This window comes from Synchiropus splendidus, chromosome 8, assembly GCF_027744825.2.
Source record: "Synchiropus splendidus isolate RoL2022-P1 chromosome 8, RoL_Sspl_1.0, whole genome shotgun sequence".
Taxonomy (NCBI): Eukaryota; Metazoa; Chordata; class Actinopteri; order Syngnathiformes; family Callionymidae; genus Synchiropus; species Synchiropus splendidus.
In genome coordinates this window covers 5,655,247-5,674,937 of record NC_071341.1, presented here as the reverse complement: position 1 = coordinate 5,674,937, position 19,691 = coordinate 5,655,247, and the positions used below count along the sequence as shown (strand labels likewise).

General features: G+C 41.2%; 1 protein-coding gene across 3 annotated transcripts; it reads right to left on the bottom strand.

Moving 5' to 3' along the window:
- Positions 1-5,372: 5,372 nt before the first annotated feature.
- Positions 5,373-19,060, bottom strand: zbtb44 (zinc finger and BTB domain containing 44). Of its 3 annotated transcripts, none has more exons than XM_053873209.1 (6): positions 18,783-19,060; positions 13,121-14,221; positions 10,956-11,040; positions 10,556-10,707; positions 10,024-10,324; positions 5,373-7,341 (listed from the first exon to the last, which is right to left on the bottom strand). In XM_053873209.1, exons 2-6 carry the CDS (start codon positions 14,181-14,183, stop codon positions 6,942-6,944), a joined length of 2,001 nt encoding a protein of 666 aa, XP_053729184.1. In that variant the 5' UTR covers positions 14,184-14,221; positions 18,783-19,060; the 3' UTR covers positions 5,373-6,941. The 3 variants fall into 3 exon arrangements, with proteins under 3 accessions (XP_053729184.1, XP_053729187.1, XP_053729185.1); XM_053873212.1 differs by having other exon boundaries at positions 7,175-7,341; positions 10,241-10,324; XM_053873210.1 differs by lacking the exon at positions 5,373-7,341 and adding an exon at positions 7,350-8,379.
- Between the last annotated feature and the right edge of the window lie 631 nt (positions 19,061-19,691).

Sequence of the window (19,691 nt, the reverse complement as noted above, 5' to 3'; positions counted from 1 at the left end):
TGGTGTTATGTAACCGGACAACGCTGGTTAGAGTGAAAATGTATGGAAAACTAATTTAAAAGATGAATGATGAGAGAAAAAAAACAACAGTGGCTCATCTTATATGCAGGTGCATTCTGGGCAACAAACACTTTGTGGGGTAAATATACAGGGTTATTTAGCTTTGTAACTTGATCAGCAAGGGGCAGGGAACTCAAGTGAGGACATCGGCGCAAGTGGTAACCAGTACATTTAAGAGACACTTTGATGAGTATATGTGGGACTTTGTGGCTATTTATTATTATTATTATTCATTTCTACCTGGACACCAGCTTTCTTAAAGGGGCCCCAAACCAAGTCAGACAGAATACACGAGAGTGAATGAGCTGGAGGCAGGGAAGCAGGAATGTGCAGGAGGCAGTGAGAACAGTATTCGGATCAGTCATCTGAAAACAACATGAATAATACAGATGGACTGGTGCGGAAATGACAAAAGAAAACAAAGGCTCATTACCTGGCCTGACGTGACGATTAAATCTATAATAGCTCCTGTTGTCAGAGTTCAGTGGTGGAAAATAATTCTCGAGGAAATAGTTTTGCGCAGAATTTTTGACTTGTTTTGGTTTTCATTCTGGCTGTGCGAATGAAAGGGAAATGATATCTAGGTTCTGAGGTCAATTTGACGTAGATATTTTGGCGTATAGAAGTCGGGTGAATCCAGCATGAGTGTGATTTGTGGAATCTTCTGTGTAATCCAACCTCCATTGATGGGGAATGCATGAGGTGCATTAGTCATGCGGCGTGTTTCACTTTTCCTGGCAGCGAGAGTCATGGCAGCATGATCACGTTCCCACTAACTGTTGTGTATCCTGGTGGTGCGCCCCTGAGGCCATCAAACACAGAGTAAGTCATGAATGCATCTGGAAACACGTTCCAGCAGTGAATGTTCACGGGACCATGTGTTATATAACAGTCTCGCACGACAGAAGAACGCAGTCTAATGAGTCCTTCGTCATCCCCAGACACTTTATGATAGTTGATGAGTGGATTCAGGGATAGAGCAGTTGTTACTCTTCTGCCCAACAAAAGACGCAGAGGACATGTTCTGGATCTCACTTTCCAGCAACCGTCCACTCTGGCTTGAGAACGTTGTGCAAACCCTGGGTAAAAAAATACATTGCTGTGAAAAGAGCAGAGTTGTTGTACTGAGCATTAGATGCCCAAATACCGAAGCCTGCAACAGCTGTTTCATCAAGAAGGCCCATTTTCCACTGAGTTTGGACAATGAACGTGAATGTGGTGTTCAGTCGGAGCTGGCTTCTGGATCTCTGCATCAGGCGGCCCATGATGACATCAGACAGCTGGAGGCCTGACTGTTATGGATAGTTTTGATGCAGGTGATCCGTCCTTCCCAGATTCATAGACCTCGAGGAGGAGAACACAAGCAGGATGGGGAAGTCATATTGAGTGATGGAGTGACCGAGCTGTCCTCTCATTATCTTTCTTCTCTGGAGGAGAAAGCCTTGAAAGAGAATTCAGCAGCATGTCCTGAACTGTACCAACCTCACCACTGAACAGTGTCAATGAATTTGCTTCGAAATTCTCCTTTATTTGTGTCATAGTGGGGGCAAGATCAACAGGAGGAACTGTTTCATGCAGTTGTATTGTATGATATACAATCTCACATGAGAGAAATTGTAAATGTGGGTCAGTGCTGGTGATGGTAAGCCAGCAGTGAGGACTTGACCCAGCGCTGCTGGAGTGGAAACAGGAGCGTCTTGGCAATTCAACTGTATCTTCTGACTCTTCATACGCTAATGCACTTCTTACCTACGTGCTGGCAAACGGCAACTCCCAATTTAACCGGCGCCATTTCTATTATGCACTGATTTATGCACTCTAAGTTTGTCTTAGCAAAGAACAATACGATCCATCTGATGAACATTACGCAGTCTTGGCATAGGCGCTACAGCACATCTGCCAAGCTAAACTGGTGTCTTCTGAACTCATGGAAACAGAAGGAATCAAGGAGAAAAATAACAATGCTGTTAGAGAGAGAAGTGACTGAAGACAATAAATAAATAAGGGTTTAAGGGCAATCCACATATTGATACTCTGGTGAAGAGAGGCCCATGGGCTTCCTGGCACCACTCTACCCACGGGTTCACTGTCATCTAGCTCTGGGCTGAGCAAACTGTTCCACAAATGGCTGCAGTGGGTGCAGGTTTTTGTTCCAACCGATCAAGAGGACGCCTTTACACCTTTCAGGTGTGTTGGTAGTGTGATCTGTTGATTATCCGTCTGGTGTTGCTTGTTTCAGCTGACACCTCATTGGTTAAACTGTGTGTGCCTGATCTGTTGGAAGAAAAACACCACCACCCCGGCCCTTTGAGGACCAGTTAGCTAATGATATCCAGCTGTACCATCAGCCATGCATGAGTTCCTGAAGGACCTCAGGCACAATGGTTTAAAACGCTCATCCATTCTTCAGCTGACTGACAAACAAGGAAGAGGTCACCATAAGCGGAGGTGATGATGACAGCATCACTCATAGGTACAGCAGTTGTATGTGGCTGTACACAGGGACGGATGTTTTCATGTATGCCTTCATTGTAAGGACCGTGTAGACCCTCGCCAAGCAGCAGTGAAGAGAAAGTATACCATTAACCCCTTGAAGACTAGCACACCGATTTGGCCTTGAATTTCTATTTCTTTTTATTCTCATCATGACTGACCATATACAATACACTATTCTAAACTTGTTGGCCAAAAAAAAAAAACAAAAAAAAAACTGCTGCACCAAGCGGTTTAATGCACATAGAATGACATACTCAGACGAGCTGCATTTTCTTCCAATCACATTTAATGCTGTGACTAAATCAATGTATTTTTTTTATTGTCAATAACATGAGTGCAAAGCCAGAACACAAAGCTCCAGAACAACAACAATCAACCCTTCAAATACAGAATGGTATTATCAGTTTATTAAAAACAGCCAGCTGTGGAATATAATCCAGTTGAACACCCAAAACACAAACATCAGTTCTCTCAACACAATGTGCAGGTCGCATGGATGTTTTATACACTTTGTCCAAACTATGGTTTAAATACTGTATCAAAGACACAAAATACAACATCTGACTGAAAGCAGGTTGTAATCAAGAAGCACAGAGTATAAAGAATATGCAACATAGTGTTTATACTGTACATTTATGTATATATACACACACTGCAGACACACCGACGACAACCTCGCACCTTTGAACCAAGAGTTTCAATTCACATTGAACAAGAATATACAAACCAGAAACTATAGTACAAAAGTCAACAAAAATATATGTGCTGCCATTAAGAGCTACCATGTTTTTATCTTTTTAAATAACCCAAATGTACTGAAATATTGGTATACAACACCAAAGTGTACACTTAGAAGGCATGTCCTGTTTTTACACACGTTCAAACATTGCACCAAAGTAAGGGACGACGTACAGAACCAAAGATGGCATGCGGCACAACAAAACCAAGCCACATAAGGTGATTGACAGAGAGGGTTCTGGATTAAACATGGCAGCAACCGAGGACATGCTCGCCACTTCACCCAACGACATGCAGAAACAAACAGAAAAGCTGAGCTGAACCACACTCACCATTTTCCCCACCTATTTAATTCACTGCACTGACAAAGGAAACAAGCAAGGGGGTGTGCATATATATATATATATATATATATATATATATATATATATATATATATATATATATATATATATATATGCATATATATATATATATATCACTTCTCCTTTTCAAATTATTGCACACTATTTTTCACAAAAATATCTTGGGCACTTTTTCAACAAACAGCAGCATCTCAATAGAAAACAAAGCTGGAATACAGACACCAGACTTGACTCATGACAAGCTAGATGTACAAAGGGATAATACAAAAATGTTTTTCTTCTTCTTCACAAACTGTGCAACTAGAGTCAATAGGTCCATTTACTAAGGCAAGCCACTTAAATGCACATCTTACAGTGGTTAAGGGGCCTAACAGGAGTGCCCCCATCAGTTAAGGAGAGCATGGACCGCTTTGAATGATTATCACTTTCTTTAGATTATGTGCATTGACTGATTGCCATGGCCACATCCCAGTGAGATTGAAAACTCTTGGTCCTTTTAAGTCAGAAAAGCTGGATTTGTACCGGGGTACAAGGGCAGATGGCACGACTTTGAAAAGAGGATGGCACTGAGTGACACAGGCTTGTGTTCAGACAGTTCTTTCTCAATACTGACATTTACATTCACTATCCACCCTGTTATGAGCATTCACACCCCGCGCTCACACCGTTTGAGTCGCCGTTACGTTCTCACTGTTCAGTCAGTAGCATTTGACTCATGGCTAAAACCCATGGGTGTAATAACCAAGCACATTGTCACAGTACTGACAAGACAAACAAGCAGTAGCAACAATTAACAAACGCGTCATAGATTTTTTTTTCTCCATTATATCAATAAGCCTATGCAATACTACTTAAACATATCAGGCTCCCTCACACATTCATCATGATCAGTCATTTGGGAAATTACAATGAATCACCTATTAAAAAGAACACAAGGCAATATAAACACAAATACTGTTGGTTTATTCCTTTGTTTTTGGTGACATTGCATCACCAACCTCAGGAATGACGCACTCCTTGTGGATCACACAATTGGTTGGTTCATATTCTATTGAACAGCTCCAACCAAATCTCAGAGTGAATGAAATTGTAACACGTGTGCAATGACAAAGGAGTACTAAAAAGAATAGTCTTCTTCAATGGTTTTCAAGAATCTTTGACCAAATCCCCTGGACATGACATTACTCTGCTGCGAATAAATCATTCAGGGTCAATAAATATTAATGGGTCTCTTTCCTAGAAAGCGACTGGACTTAAAATATATAGTTTTTGGAAATAACAATTTTGGAAATAAAGTTGTTCATTTTCAAAATGCTTTGTTTGGGTTTACATTTAGACTTTAAATTCCTCCAAATATACATCTTATTTCTGATCAATGTTAAACTTGGATTCGTTCATTAATGACTATGCCATGGCAAAGTCTTCAACGTAATGTTTCATAAAATCAAAGTTTCTACCAACTGTAGAAACTCTTGTGGCTGCCAATCAAAAATAGAGTTCAATAATAAAAGTAGATTTTAACAGTGAGCCAAGTCTGACCATGTCCCCTCACTTGGACATCAAAAGGTCCATTGACTTGGCAACCAGACCACACTAAAAGTCAGAAGAGGAGGTGGACAGAAGGCTCATGCCTTAAAGGTGAGGCCTTTATCTCACAGCTTGAAAGCAAAGCCCAAGATACATGCGCTCTATTACAGTGGATTCTGGTAGGAGAATATTCAATTTAGCAAAAAAAAAAAAAAAAAAAGGTCTTGGGGCTTGCCACACATAAGCCTTGGTCTAAAATGCCTCACAAACAAATTTCAACTGTCGATGAGACTGTAAAAGGGACACTGGAGAGCCTCCATGCTACATTATGTCTGGATGGTGAAGGATGCCAAGGAAACATGAATCATGAAACTGTTGACTGATTTAGACACCCACATCAATACAGAGCAGTTGATTTGATGTCCAAGATCTATGAACACAGGCACTAGATGGTGAGAGAGGGGGAGAAATAAAGACATAAAAACATTGTGTTGGGGGTGTAACGGCCAACAGAGGTCACAGTTTACTGCATACCTTGTTTTGGAGTCAATTATGGAAGATACATTATATCGATGTGCCCTACAGACTGTTTAGTACAGACTTGGTTCGACCCTCCATACACTTGACAAATAAGGCAATATCATCTTACAAATCCCACTTAGAAAACAAAACTGGTGAATCACAGCAAAAACTCCCAGTTTGCTTGCAAATATTTGGTCATATAACACACGACAGAGAGATACGTTCAGGGAACAGACTCCAATTGTGTTCGAGTATGGAGTATATCTCTGTCTGCTTTTCCCCATGTGAATGAGCAGACGGTGTGTGTGTGTGTGTGTGTGTGCCTCTTTAAGCATTGCTATCCTAATGAGGTTTAATTTTGGGGAAAACACCTCCTTGTGAGGCCCTTAGGCGTTTGTGGGGACCTTTTGCCGGACCCCACAAGGTTAAGACTCAATTTGAGGATTAGGGCTTCAAAAACAACAAGATCATTATAATTGGGTTTAAGTTTGGTTCAGAGTCCTGGTTTGGATGGTTAGGTTTATGTCAATGAATGGACCCTGCAAAGACAAATGTGTGCGTGTGTGTCTGAGAGAGAGAGATCTAAAATGCTGGGAGCACCTGCCCCTTCACACAATGCATGCGCTTGACTGTTGTACAGTTTAAACTGCCGGAACTGTCTAAACACGTTTCCTAAAATAGGAGGAAACACACTTAAGTGGTTGTGATGTTTAGAGGCCATCTTGACCAGCTCCCACTTATAATTTCCATCTCAATGAGACTTCTTACCAGGCAGAACAAGAATCAACTGTCTGAAGTTTTCATGTGTTACTATACTCCACTGCAGCCTCTTAACAGGAGAAAAAAAATGGATACCATTTTTGAGAAATGACATCCACCCAGACATGTTTTGAGTTCTGGCTGCATCACACCAAGATGTTGCTGAAGGGGATCAGCTAGCAAATGCACGGTTTCACCTTACAATAGCAACAATTTGAGTAACAATTGTTCGAGCTCTGTGAAAGCAGTTCCGTTAATATGGAAGTCATGGGCTAAGGAAGTGCAAACAAAAGTGGTCTGATGGTGTCCAGTGTGACGGGGCGACTGGGCGATTGTCGGCACCCCCTGTCCGGTGAGTGTGGTCTTGAGCCAACGTATAATCCATTAGCCATGGTGGTGAGCGCAGTGCTTTGAAATATCCCCAAAACAATGTAACAGTTAAATAAAATAGGAGGGAAGGGAAGAAGAGGTGAATCACTCCATTAAACTGGAAGCTAGCTCCTTGGACTTGGGAGTCTGACGTTGCTCCTGCTCTCCTTCAAATACCTCCGGGGAGTTTCCCCTTACAATCACATCTGCCTCCTCCCCAATGGCTGCTGTACCACTTGCATCCATCCTGGGGGAGGCAGGGACTGCGAGTGGATCAAGGGGCTCAGATGACAGAAAGCTGGGGGAGCTTCCACAATTTTGAGTGGATGAAGAAACTTGGGAAATGACAGGCATCTGAACTGAGGAGGAGGTTGAGCCAGCGATGACGGTAGAGGAGCTGGCCGAGTACAAGGCATTATGCTGGGATTCATCTATCTCATAGTGGACTCCAAGGGCCTCCTCCTCCTCCTGAACTTGGCTCAGGTAGTCGGGCACGAGGAAATCACTGGAAAGAAGACCAAAAGTCTCTTAGGTTCACTTAACTTTCTCAGATAAAGGGCACATTTCAACACATTTTTCTCCTCTTTTTTTATATTAAATCAGCAATATTGATCAAACTCATGCATGCAAGAACCAGATTTGCAATTCCACAAAACCAGACGTAGCGAATTAATGCACATTTAATGGCATTACTGTACACATCATACACTGAAGGAAAGGAGGAAGTATTATTCACACAGACTCACCAAAGTGGAAAAGAATATATAAACATTGTCTGGTAAGATTATCCCTTTACAAAGAATTGGAAATCAACATTAAATAATGACTCTACTAACTTAGTAGTTAGTAGAGTCCAGGAAAAAAAATGGGATCGAGGGGCAAGATTGGAATCATGATTGTTCAGTCATGAATTCAATTACGTTCTTGTGGAAATGAAGAAAAATCTCTGAGGAATGTTTCAAGGAAGTAGCTGTATCTAACATCTTATTTTAAGAGTTTTAGGTTTTACACGAGGGGTCTGGTTCCTTCTCGCACCATCATATGAGAAGGTAGTAAATGTTACATCCAATGGCCAGATGAGAATGGAGATAATGAGCAGGCAGAAATCTTTCTGACACACACACACTGCGACCAGAGATAGTATGATAACTTTTTTCTCAAGTACGAGCTGTTCAATGGGATGAAGTCAGCTAAATCTGACTAACACGGGGCAGATTGTCGAACAGAATCAACCTCTGAGATGCAGCCGATACTGCGGGACACAGACAGGTGTGGTGGGAATGACCAGAGCAGGTGAAGAGTATAAAGAAGACACAAAGAGAGAGCATCCATAGACTGCCTGTGTTTGAAGTCACAGGAGGCATGGCCATTTGACTACCAAGTCTGGGTTGATAAACATAGAAAAAGCATGGATGGGAAGCATAACCTTCCCTGCAGTGCAGACATAAGTTCTAGTTTTCAATCATCAAGTTTTGATTAAAGTCTATTGTGCTCTGAATGGAATGGTGGGAGGAGGTTGAGATGAATGAGGTGGAGGTCAGAGCTGAGGGAAGAGGAATCACAGTGAGAACAAACAGAAGTTATGTGTGGATGAGAGAGAGGCATGAAGAACAGTTAAGTCAGGGAGAAGATCATTTGTGTACTAATAGGTGGTCCATCATTCAACAGTCTTCAACACTTCCTGTTTTCAAATCTCTTAGGCTTTTAGGGCTAGGCCTGTGACAATCATCAATTAGTCAATGGATGAAATGATAAGAAATGCCATGGGCTTGTTTGCTTGTTTGAGATCCTCATCTCCAGTCTCCAGCTGCCTCACCTGCTGGCAGGAGGGGTCACTCTGCCTTGGTCTTAGACGCATGTCCGCGTGCATATGTAACGCATATATTCAGTGTCAATTGTCTTGTGACGAAGGTAGAGTACCAGTCAGCAGCGAGACTCCAGAGGAGAAACGCATGACAATTTTGTAGAAAGAACGGGGTGGGAATATTTTGGCTTTCAAACCTACTGAGCGAGGGGAGCCCAACAATGTGGATGAGCTAATAGTAGTTTATAAGAAATATTTGATGTTCAAAATCCATTTTGCTGAAAATGGTAAATATTGATAATAAATGAAAGAGTGACAGTTGAATAGTGTGCTTGTGTTACAATTGATACATTATAACTACATTAGTGGTTACTTTTGGGAATCGCCCAGCAAAATGTTTTTGTTTAGCCATGAGTTGTAAAATGTCCTTTATATGTAAAGTGTATTGTGATGCTTGGGAAAAATGAAGATGGGTGGGTTTTACCCCAAAGCAGGAGTAAATGGTGCGTCTTAGCTGTGTAGACCAGCAGGTATTCAACTCGATTGAGAAGTGGAAAATCCCAGGACATAAAAACACTCCGACCTTATAAAGGACACAGTGCTCTGATTTCACCGGGATTTATGGGCCCAACTGCTGGATAGACTGTTCAATTCTAAGGGTTAAAATGATTCTGTGTGTGGAATTGTTAGTGTGTCTCTAAAGCATGCACAAGGTAGACATGTCCTTCACTGTTGCTTATTCATCACTGAACTAGCAAATGAGCCTTAGAGGTTACTAGGCTCAGTTGGGCATGACCCAGAGTTATTCACAATCTCCAATCTTATCACTGTCATCAACAGGAGTTCAGAATTATGATTCACAATTGACATCTTCTCAATGCACTAACTCAATATCAATGGGGTTGAATGCTAGAGCTGTGTAAATACAAGTGGGAAGACAAATCGCACTTTGACTGCACAAGGGACCACCCATTATTTTGTCAGGAGGAGACTTGGTGGCGTACTAGAATAGCACATTCAATAGACTTCAGGAAGTGGTTGGCACTACATTCCATGATCACAGTGGGTATGTGTTGGAAAATGTGTTCAGACAAAGCCTTCCTCCGAACATCATCCTGAGGGAATTAAAAATATGATTGACTCACTGTGAAACCAGCATGAGCGTGCATTTGTTTTAGAGAAATGTTTTGTTTGGAACCACTTGCTGACACATCCTGCCTAGATGATTTCATAGTCAAGAAAAATATGGCTTCGACGCGTGACATTTACAAATACAATTCCACAAGACTTTAAACCATTGTATTCTTCACTGTGTAGTGAAGTATTTCTAGACCAGGTGAGATCTAAGTAAATGATAGAGGGTCACACCCCCAGACTCCTCACCTGCTCTGGAAGTAGTTTGCTAGTTCGGATGCCTCATGGTTCAGACTCCTCAGGTGTACAATTAAATTGCCAGAGTTGGTGAACATGGCGCCGCACGTTTTGCACTCGTAAATCCGTGGCTTGCGGATTATGTGTCGGGAGACCCTCATGTGGTGCTTATATTCGCCGAAGGACGTGAATGTAGCACTACAAATCTGGCACCGGAAACAGCGTTTACCTTCGTGCTTCAGACGATGCATCTTAAGGGAGTAGGCCCGTGTGAACTTTTTCCCACAGCGGTCACACTGGAAAGGCTTAATGCCTGCATAGAGGAAGGGGCACATCAGGGTTATCCATAGGATCATCACCAAATTTGACATACATGTACACAACCAGGATTGACAGAAGGCCCACAACTTCTGTACGTGGGAAAGAACAGCAGATACAGCCATTGATCTTCATGAGAGTCAGAAGAAACAAGGGTATCTGACAAATTAACGTCTTCTGAAACCATTAAGAGGGAGAGGTCATTGAAGTATACAGATTCACTTACCGGAGTGTATGAGCATGTGCTGCTTCAGATTTTGAATACGAGTGAATCTGACTCCACAGGTTGGACATTGAAAAGGCCTGTCTGGGCCATTGGTGCTGGGGCGGCCTGAAGGGCTGATATAGAGGTGGTATGGATACTGAATACCTTCCAGCCTGGAACAGCATTGACAAAAAAATCCATAAAGTTAAAATAACTCACTGAAAAGCACAATCTTGGTTGATGGAAAAAAAATGCGACTTTAACGTTTGCTTGAGGAATTTACAATAACTCATCTCGTCTTTGTTAACTCACCACAGCATTTCAATGCACTACTACGGTAAGCATGAATCTGGAACACATGCATGAGTTTTACATAAATATCTGTTTCAACTTTCTGGTAAGCCACAACACATGCTGATACCTTTCATCATCTTCCGTATTCGCTCCAGTGTTGGAAGTGGCCTGCATTGATGGCAAGCCATCTGAAACACCCTCATCCATCGACCCTATAAATAGAGCAATAATAAATATACATCATTTGATTTTATGTTGCATAAAAAAATGGATCTTACTCAAATACAGTACAGAACTAAAAAATGGAAACGTAGTATTATGTTATTATTATTTTATTCTTATTTATTAAATGATTATATCATCATAAACCACATATATAACCCATATAACCTCCGATCTTAAACTGTTTAAAATCATTCAAAATGTATTCCAAACAATTAAAATCTATTTATGGAACCTTGCATTAGTTCCATACTTAACAGCTTCACATCCAGATGGTCTTCCTTACCACACATGAAAAAGATATGATTATACCACAGTTTAAGTATCTTGCAACTATAAAACGAGACAATAGAGGCAACAAATCAGTAAATCTTTGTGCAGAAATCGACTTTTCGCTCATTTACAGATGGGTAATAACCTATTGCTATCAGTCTTCACCATGTCATCCTACAACACATATGGTAAATGCAAACGCATTGAGTCACAGCATTGGACAGCATGTGTACTGCCCAACGAGAGACGACAGCAATACAGCAGCACATTTCCTTGAGGCTAAATTGTCTTTTGACTTTACGGACAGAAGGTCTTCTGGCACCTTGTCATTGCACGTGAGCAGCTTGTGTATTTATGATAAGTAAATATATATGTAATATATTTAGAAAACAAATTATCAATCAATATTGGCATTTGTTCAATATTTATTTATTTTTATAAAATGTCATTTATATTCAGACATGATGAGTAATGCTATTACGCTTTAAAATTTTACATCCCAGTGTAAAATTGACAAAACAAAACAGACATTCCTCTGGACAAATCACACTGCTTGTGGTGATGCTGCCTGCTTGCAGACTTGCAGCCACAGACAGTGAGCCATCCATCCATGATAGCGGTTATTCAGCAATACTTCTCCATCAGGGAAAATGACAACCAAATTGCAATTTGCAACATGTGCAACCATGGAGTCAGCTACAGAGGTAAAACACTATGCTCAAATCGCCACACCAGATTAGAGCACTACCAAGTTAAAGCCAACAGGAGCAACTGCAGGGGAAACCAATGATAATCCTTATTGTTTTGGAGGAGCAGCCGCGTTCTGCTGTCGAAGTCTGGAGTGCTCAGGAGTCAACACTGCCTCTGGATTCCCAGATACTACCCTGGACATGTAGTCGATGAAAAAAGGAGACGTCTGTCAAGTTGTCAGACAACAATCCGGTATTTAAGTGAAAAAAAAGTTTATTTTATATGAAACACTTTGCGTTCAATATTATTTATTTTGCTTTAAAAGCGCCACTGTTTTCTATACAGTGTTGTTATTCAGTAATATTATTATTTATAGGTTTGTGTAATAATAATAATAATAATAATAACAATAAAAGCCTTTAGAGAGAACATTTTCCGTGATAGGGATGGGACTGATCCAGTATTGGCCTTCGATACCAACATTTTCCGACAAATGAAAAACATTTAATTAGATGTGAGACTCTAGAGACTGTGCGATGTCCACTCAGGATGTTTTCAAAGGTTTTAGATTCAGGTGGGTGATGAATGCTGCAACTGACTCCAAAACAGCGACAGAGCCAGTCATTTCCATTTCTGTCTCTGCGTAAGTGACAGCTTAGAAAGGCTGGTCATCTAGCTCGGTCAAATTAATAATTATTTTTTATTATACAGAATGTCACGCTCGGCCGGTGGGTGTTGCTAAACGTCAGCTGCACTAACAGCCTGCTGCTGAGGAACCAGCGGTCTCACTTTCATGAGCCCAGAAAACTCTCCGTGTTCCTTCACATGCTGCCGCTTAAAATGGCGTGTTTAATTTGAAGGCGCTTCCCTGCGCAGCATTTTCCCATGCATGTGCTGCAGGATGCAAACTTCACATGACATGACATATATTGGACATGGCACAGAGATCATGCCAACTGATTGTGTTGTCACACTAAAGAGGTCTAGATTCGGTGCATCAAAGCAATGGTTTAATAAAAAAAAAGTCTTAATCGAGCCAAAAGGTTGCACGCAAAGCTTTTCCCTCAAGTGTTCCAGAGATCACAAGCACAGACATGTATAACTCACCAATAGAAGATGACTGTGGACTGATTAGAAGGTCCTCTTGGACCTGGTCGCTTCCGGGCACTGTCTGTTGGTCACTCAGTGAGCTTTGTGAGGCACTAACAGGTTGCGAGGATGGCTCTTGGACCTCCTCATCACTTAAACGCTCCACTTTTACCCTCACATCCTCCTCTTCTGGAGGCACAGGTGGTGATCCTGCTTTGGAACTTTCACATGCCAAAAAGTCACTTAGTCGACGGCTGACCACAGCCTCAGAAGTCCCAGTGCCACCTTGTTCCAAGCAGCGCGGGCTTTCTGGGAGCTTTGACTTGTCAGAGTGAAATCTTCGGTCAATGCCAAAAGGGAAGGTCCACGGAAACGCCAAAGAAGACTCCACAGGTGTCGCTGTGCTATCTGAGAAAGAAGGGGAAGGATTTGTGATCTGGGGGGAAGTAGTGACCATTTGATTAGTACATTTCAGTGGACTCTCTGGAGAAGCCATTGTAACAAAATTCTTTCTCTTCCTGCGTGATTCACGGCAGATGGGAACATTCCTTTCCATGACACTACAGTCAGATGACACTGGAGACACACTCCCGTCAAGAGGCGTCAGGGCACAGTTTGATGATGCGCTCTCTGGTGCGGTGTCATGGGTTTTCTCTGTCGCAACTGTGTTACCTCCATTGTTCCCAGGGCTCCATAGAATACTTGACTTCATGAATTCTGAACACGTACTCGCCACAGCAAACATCTGCATATAGCTTGCAGCTGCCAGGACATCGATGATGTTCTCTGTGCTGATAGACAGTGTGGAGGTGTAGGCATATTCTAAAAGTGGAGCAAAGCCACTGACGGTCACATGATGAAGGTCCAACACAAACTTGTCCTCATCCTCCGGCCGGCTTACCAGTTTGGAACGAAAGAACTCACTGCAGCAAGCAAGGACCACTTTGTGAGCTAAAAAGAGTTTGTCCTGAACCCGAATGGTCACGTCACATAAGTGGCCTTCATTCCGGAGGACATTCAGCTTCTCCAGCATTTCTTGGCTGTGAGAAGATGAGCTGTGGGTGAATGTTTTGACGCCCATGGTGGTGTCAGCTTGTGATGGGGTAACAGGAGTTTGCCCTATAAAAAGAAACAAAACACAAAATGTAAATATGGAAGAGAATATCTCTTATTAGTCTAATGACTTATTCATCTGATCATGAACATTTTTGCAAAACTTCTGTAAAGGCTGCTTTGAATTTTCCACTGGAATGTCTTAGAGGAAAAGAAAAGGTTCTCTTTCACACAGAAAGACCACACAAGCATCCTGTGACATTTGGAAAAACTCTGAGGAAAAAAAAAAAGTTTCAAGGCACAACAGGTATTATACAAATATCCGATCATGCCCGTATAACGCCCTACTCTTAGTGTTACTTGTTTCCATGAAAAGGAAACAACCTGGTGAATCAATCTTATTCGGCGTTTTCCAACACTCCTAGACATACGTTGACGCCATATTTGTTTACTGGCGTAATCTCGCTGTTAGCCTCATGTTTTTATTCATCAGGGTCAGCTGCATTAAACAACTGTCCAGGAGACCCCTGCATCTGCAAGTGTTAGTGTGGCACCAGCTGCTGACTTCATCTCTGTTAATGATTATTTGACTCGGATGTTTTTATAAAAACTTATTTTGTGAGGGATGCTTGCATAAGGGTTTCTGCTGCCAATCACCAACACGATCAGCTAGAGTGCTGATCACCACTGATACCGATCACATAGAAACATGAACCATTAAATTATTTTAATTCAGACACCTTTTAATATGCATCTTCCAGAAGGCAAAAAAATGAAAAAAATAAATAAATAAAAACCTTGGAGAATGCAGCAAGTATTCTGTCAAAATGACAACTGAAAAAGATTTAATTTGATGTGAGACGTCATACTTTGGTGAGTTTCTTGAGACTTTGGTATGTATGTATGTATGTACATACCAAAGTCTCAAAATATATATATATATATATATATATATACACACACACACACAGTATATTGACATATATATATAGACATATGTATATACATATATAGTTCTTTTCGCCTCTACGGTGTATTTTTGTATTTAAAAAACATATTCTATTACATCATATTGTCAATTTGAAGTGAAAATCACACCACTATTTGGTTTCGGTGACTTTTGACCACTGAAGACGGATGTTGCTTTCTTTTTTGCACTATAAGGCCAGATATATTCGTTCGCCAAATGTTCGGTGCATCCTTAATGTATTCAATCCAGCAGCGTCTTCCTCAGTTCTGGTGTGTCCTGAATGGAGCGTGGCTGCTCAATGTCGCTGCACTGAATCGCCTATCTCAACACCTAGTAAGTAGTAAGCAGTTTCTGTAGTATGATGTACAGTTGGTTTTCTAGTTCTATGAAAATCTATATTGCGGTATACCATTATCGTGATATAAAGTGGTGCATGTGGGGTTACAATCTTTTCTTTCATACCACCCACACTTAAGTCGGATGGTTCTGAATATTCAGATTCTGTTCTGTTCTGTGGTTTGCAGTCCTAATACAAAGCTACATTATACGCACTTCCATCTTAATGGAAGAAAAGGCAACAGTTAAGGGGTGAGCGCAGGGTTAGGAGTAGGAGGACAGAATACAGAGTTATGTAAGAAGAATAAGAGCAGATGTGCAGCAATGCAAGCCCGACCCATGCCGAGGCCAGCAAACTACAGGATGCGCAGCAGCTGTCTGCGAGACGTGGATTCTCTGAGGCATGAGATTTTCCATCAAACAAAAGCACGAGTGAAGGGGCTCTATCAGGGGCAGCACACTTCACATTCAGACGCTGAAAATATGAGTTGGTGGTGGTGTCTTAAACAAATAATAGACAACATCTAAGAGTAAACACCTGAATTGCTAATGCAGCTATAGAACTCAAAAAAATCAATGACAAATATGTTGGAATGTTTTTTAAAAGGAGCCGAATACAGCTTCAATTAAAAGCATGAATATGCTACGTGACAGCATCGTTCAAGCACGTAGAAACAGTTTTCCAGTTCCCAGACGGCCTAATGTGTAGCTTCATAACTACAGTGAAAAACAGTGGTCAACCCCTGCCAAAAATGTCACACACATCACAATATGAATAAAATAGAGATGCTTCAATTGGGATTTTTTTATGGTGATCAGCCAACCACTGATCACATGGACAGACTATGAATTTACTTTGGGCACGTTTTTATACATCTCTTCAAGGAGGAAAAAATAGAAAAACCTTGCAGAATGTAGCAACTTTTCTGTCAAAAGGAAAACATTCAATACAGTGAGCCACCCAGTTTGGTGAAGCTCAGGTGGCAAACGGACAATGTATCCGACACAAAACGGTGGCGAATTCGGTTACTTCAATCTCGACGACAGCTGAGAAAGGCTGGTCATCTAGCTCTCACTTTCACGAGCCCTGAAAACTCTGTGCTCTGTCAAGTGCTGGTGCTTCAAATGCCATATTTAAGTCATGGCGGTGAAGGTTTTTAACATGCTTCCCCGCCAAGAATTTCTTTAAATGACAGATTGAAAGAACCTGTACAGCAGACATGCTGATGCCAAGTGAGCAGCAAGTAGGGAGGAGCGGATGCATCACAACCCACAGACCTTCATCAGAGCAGCGTGTTATGCATGTCAGAGTATGGAAGCGCTGCCTTTGTCTTTAAAAACTGATTATGTTAATGAGGCTCGCTTGTATGCCTGCTACTTCATGGAGAGGTTCGATCCTCTGCAATCTGACATGATAGACCTTGCTCACAGGTACTGCGCATGTGGGTTTCTCTTTCAGAGAGAAATGGGCGTCCAATTTTTATTAATACGTTGAATAACATTTATGATATTTGATGCTATATGTTTGGTTTAAGTTATGGTTAGGTTTCTTTTGTACAAATATATGTTTACAGCGTTTTTTGGGTTGTTTTTTTTTACACAGCGAGTTATGTTAGTGGACATTCGTCCTGGTGTGTCATGGAGGGGCATGGGCTGGGGGTGTGGCTATGGACAGCCTGTTTGAAAATCCTAGCTAAAACCCTGGCAGCTGCAGTTCTGAGAGAAAAAGTAAACTTGAAAGAAATTAATTCAATCTATAGTCAACGCCTTTGTTTGTTGATGCCACCATGTGTCAACTGATCATGGTTGTCCTATATCATCTTGATATTGTGATATCTGCTGTCACTGCTGAAAGTGGAGGATTGTGTTTTTCTCTGCACTTCAAAAATGGGGGAATGGGTTGCCAGAATTTCACAAGTTAATTTTTGTCTTCTGTGGCACATTTTTGTATTTAAAAAATCACATTCTATTGCATTGCATCATTTATTAGAAGCACTTGCTCTTGTGTTTGAACTCGTCACACATCACTATTTGGCTTCGGTGGCGAGGAGTCATGTTGCCTTTTTTTCACTATTTGGCCGCATCTATTCGTCACTGAATGTTCAGTGGATGAATACTTAAAAAAAAAATTTGTTACCATCATCAGCAATGAATATATTAATCATTGCCACATTTTTGTTTTGGCATCAAATATTAACTGCTTTGAAACGCAGAAATGTATTATTAAATTACTTACAAAAATGATTTTTTTTTTGTGTGTTTAGTTCTATGCTACTTGGTTTTCACCAGCTACGAGAAATATTTTGGAATGCTAAACCATTCCATAATACTTTATGAAATTGACTTTACGTTGCACTATTTTTTTTTTTTTTTTTTTAAAGCAACTTGCTTTTTTGCTGCTCTGCTGTAATTTTGAGATCGACACTCAGCACAATAATCATTATTTTGGCTTTACTTAATTTTCATCAACTGAGCTTTGACTACAAAACCATACCACCCCTATAATTTCACGCGATACGATTTTTTTTCTTATAGGCAGCACACCCCTACATGGGGCAGGTCACTATTCCGTGGGGCATGAAGGAAATGTCTCAAATAGTAACGCCTCTCCAGAACAGTGCTCACATATTCAGGTCCAGACAAAGGTGAACTGACGGTAGTTTGGCTGCCTGTTATTAATAAGTGGAATAACATGTTTCCCCCTCTCTGGATTTAGGAAATAATCAAGCTTTACAATCTAAACTGTGAGTAAACAGGCTCTCAAACGCGAACATCAACATTATCGGCGTCTGCTTATACTACAGTGAAGTGTACATAAATGCCATGCATCTCAATGGTGGCTCAAAGAACCGAGCCGGTCATCATGTAACGCTGTCTCACACCTGACAGGTGGCAAGACAAAACAAATGTTGCACAAGTAACCACTAAAAGAAAAGTTACCGAACAAGAAGACCACATCCGGTTATACCGTTGAAATTCGACATGAGCGCAATTGCGTGACAATAATTCCAGATAACTTTATTTAAAAAGTTGTGTTTTTGTGAGGAAAATATGACTTTAGATTTCCATTAGTAGGTGTTTTCGTACTTAACAAATCTGAAGAAACAACACTCCAATTTGTTTTATTGTCTTCTACTTCCGGTTTGACCGTAGATAACCCCGCCAGCATAAACACAGAAGCTAACCTTCTAGCCGCTAAGCTACCACAGCGTCACGCCATTCCCCATGTATCTCACTGAACTAACCCGCGATGCAGATACCAGACTTAGCTGCACACGGTGTGAGCACTCCGTTATTGCTCTAAATGATGAATAAAAGTACCTTTTGGTGCGAGGCCTATGACAGCAGCCGGCCCTCTTGATGCTCAGCTCTTCGGCAGACGGAGCAGTGAAGCCCTGCCGCTTCACTCTGATCACCACTCACATTCCTCGCAGGTGTCAGGCAGCAGTCAGATCTCCAGCCATCACAGCTCACCATCGACCAAACATTACTCCAACTATTCCACCCCAAAACCTCTTTCGTGTGGTGTTTTGATTCCTTTGTGTTGGCTGATGTCCTGTGGGCGCTCGATTTGTGTCCCCCACAATGCAATGCGATCCCCCCCTAGAACGGTGTGTAACAGGAAGTCTACTGTCACTCACGTATACTGTTCTATATACATGAATTGGCTCGTCCACGTATAACTCAAACGCGAATTTGAGGAGGTCGGGTAGAACGTACAAGATCGCGGATGTAGTGTAGTCTTGCGGATAGGACAGGTCATGACTCGAAGCAAAACATCCACTCTGCACATGATCACTGTGTTGGTGTTAGTTGAACTATGGCACAGTGATCATATGCATTTATGTAGAGGTCGTTCATGAATACCAACTGTTAAATAACATAAAATTATAACTATTATGATTTTGGCTTGTTTGGTTTTTTTTTTAAAGTCAAACTAGTAGTTTTCTGAAATAATAATATTACAATATTAATATAAGCTGAATATTGGAATTATCTTTTACATTGAGCTTCCTGAATTTATTTTTACTGTGCTAATATAGCAGAATTATAATTATGATTTGTTTCACCTAAACTGCAGCTCATATTACATCAAAGAGAATTCCAAAGGTGGGGTCAGTTTACTGAGCATCCTCTGAAGTTTTTCAGTGTGTAAAACCACCAGTGAACCCAGCCTTGCCCCGCTTTATACAGTTACCAAAGAAATGTCATTACCTCAGGTCACATTAA

Bases quoted from the DNA above. Each gene is read 5' to 3' on its own strand.
- zbtb44 (XM_053873209.1), bottom strand. From the start codon at position 14,183: ATGGGCGTCAAAACATTCACCCACAGCTCATCTTCTCACAGCCAAGAA. The intron at 10,708-10,955 runs GTATCAGCATGT...ATGCTGTTCCAG, and splicing joins AATACGGAAGATGATGAAAG to GCTGGAAGGTATTCAGTATC. The intron at 10,325-10,555 runs GTAAGTGAATCT...TCCTCTATGCAG, and splicing joins GCACATGCTCATACACTCCG to GCATTAAGCCTTTCCAGTGT.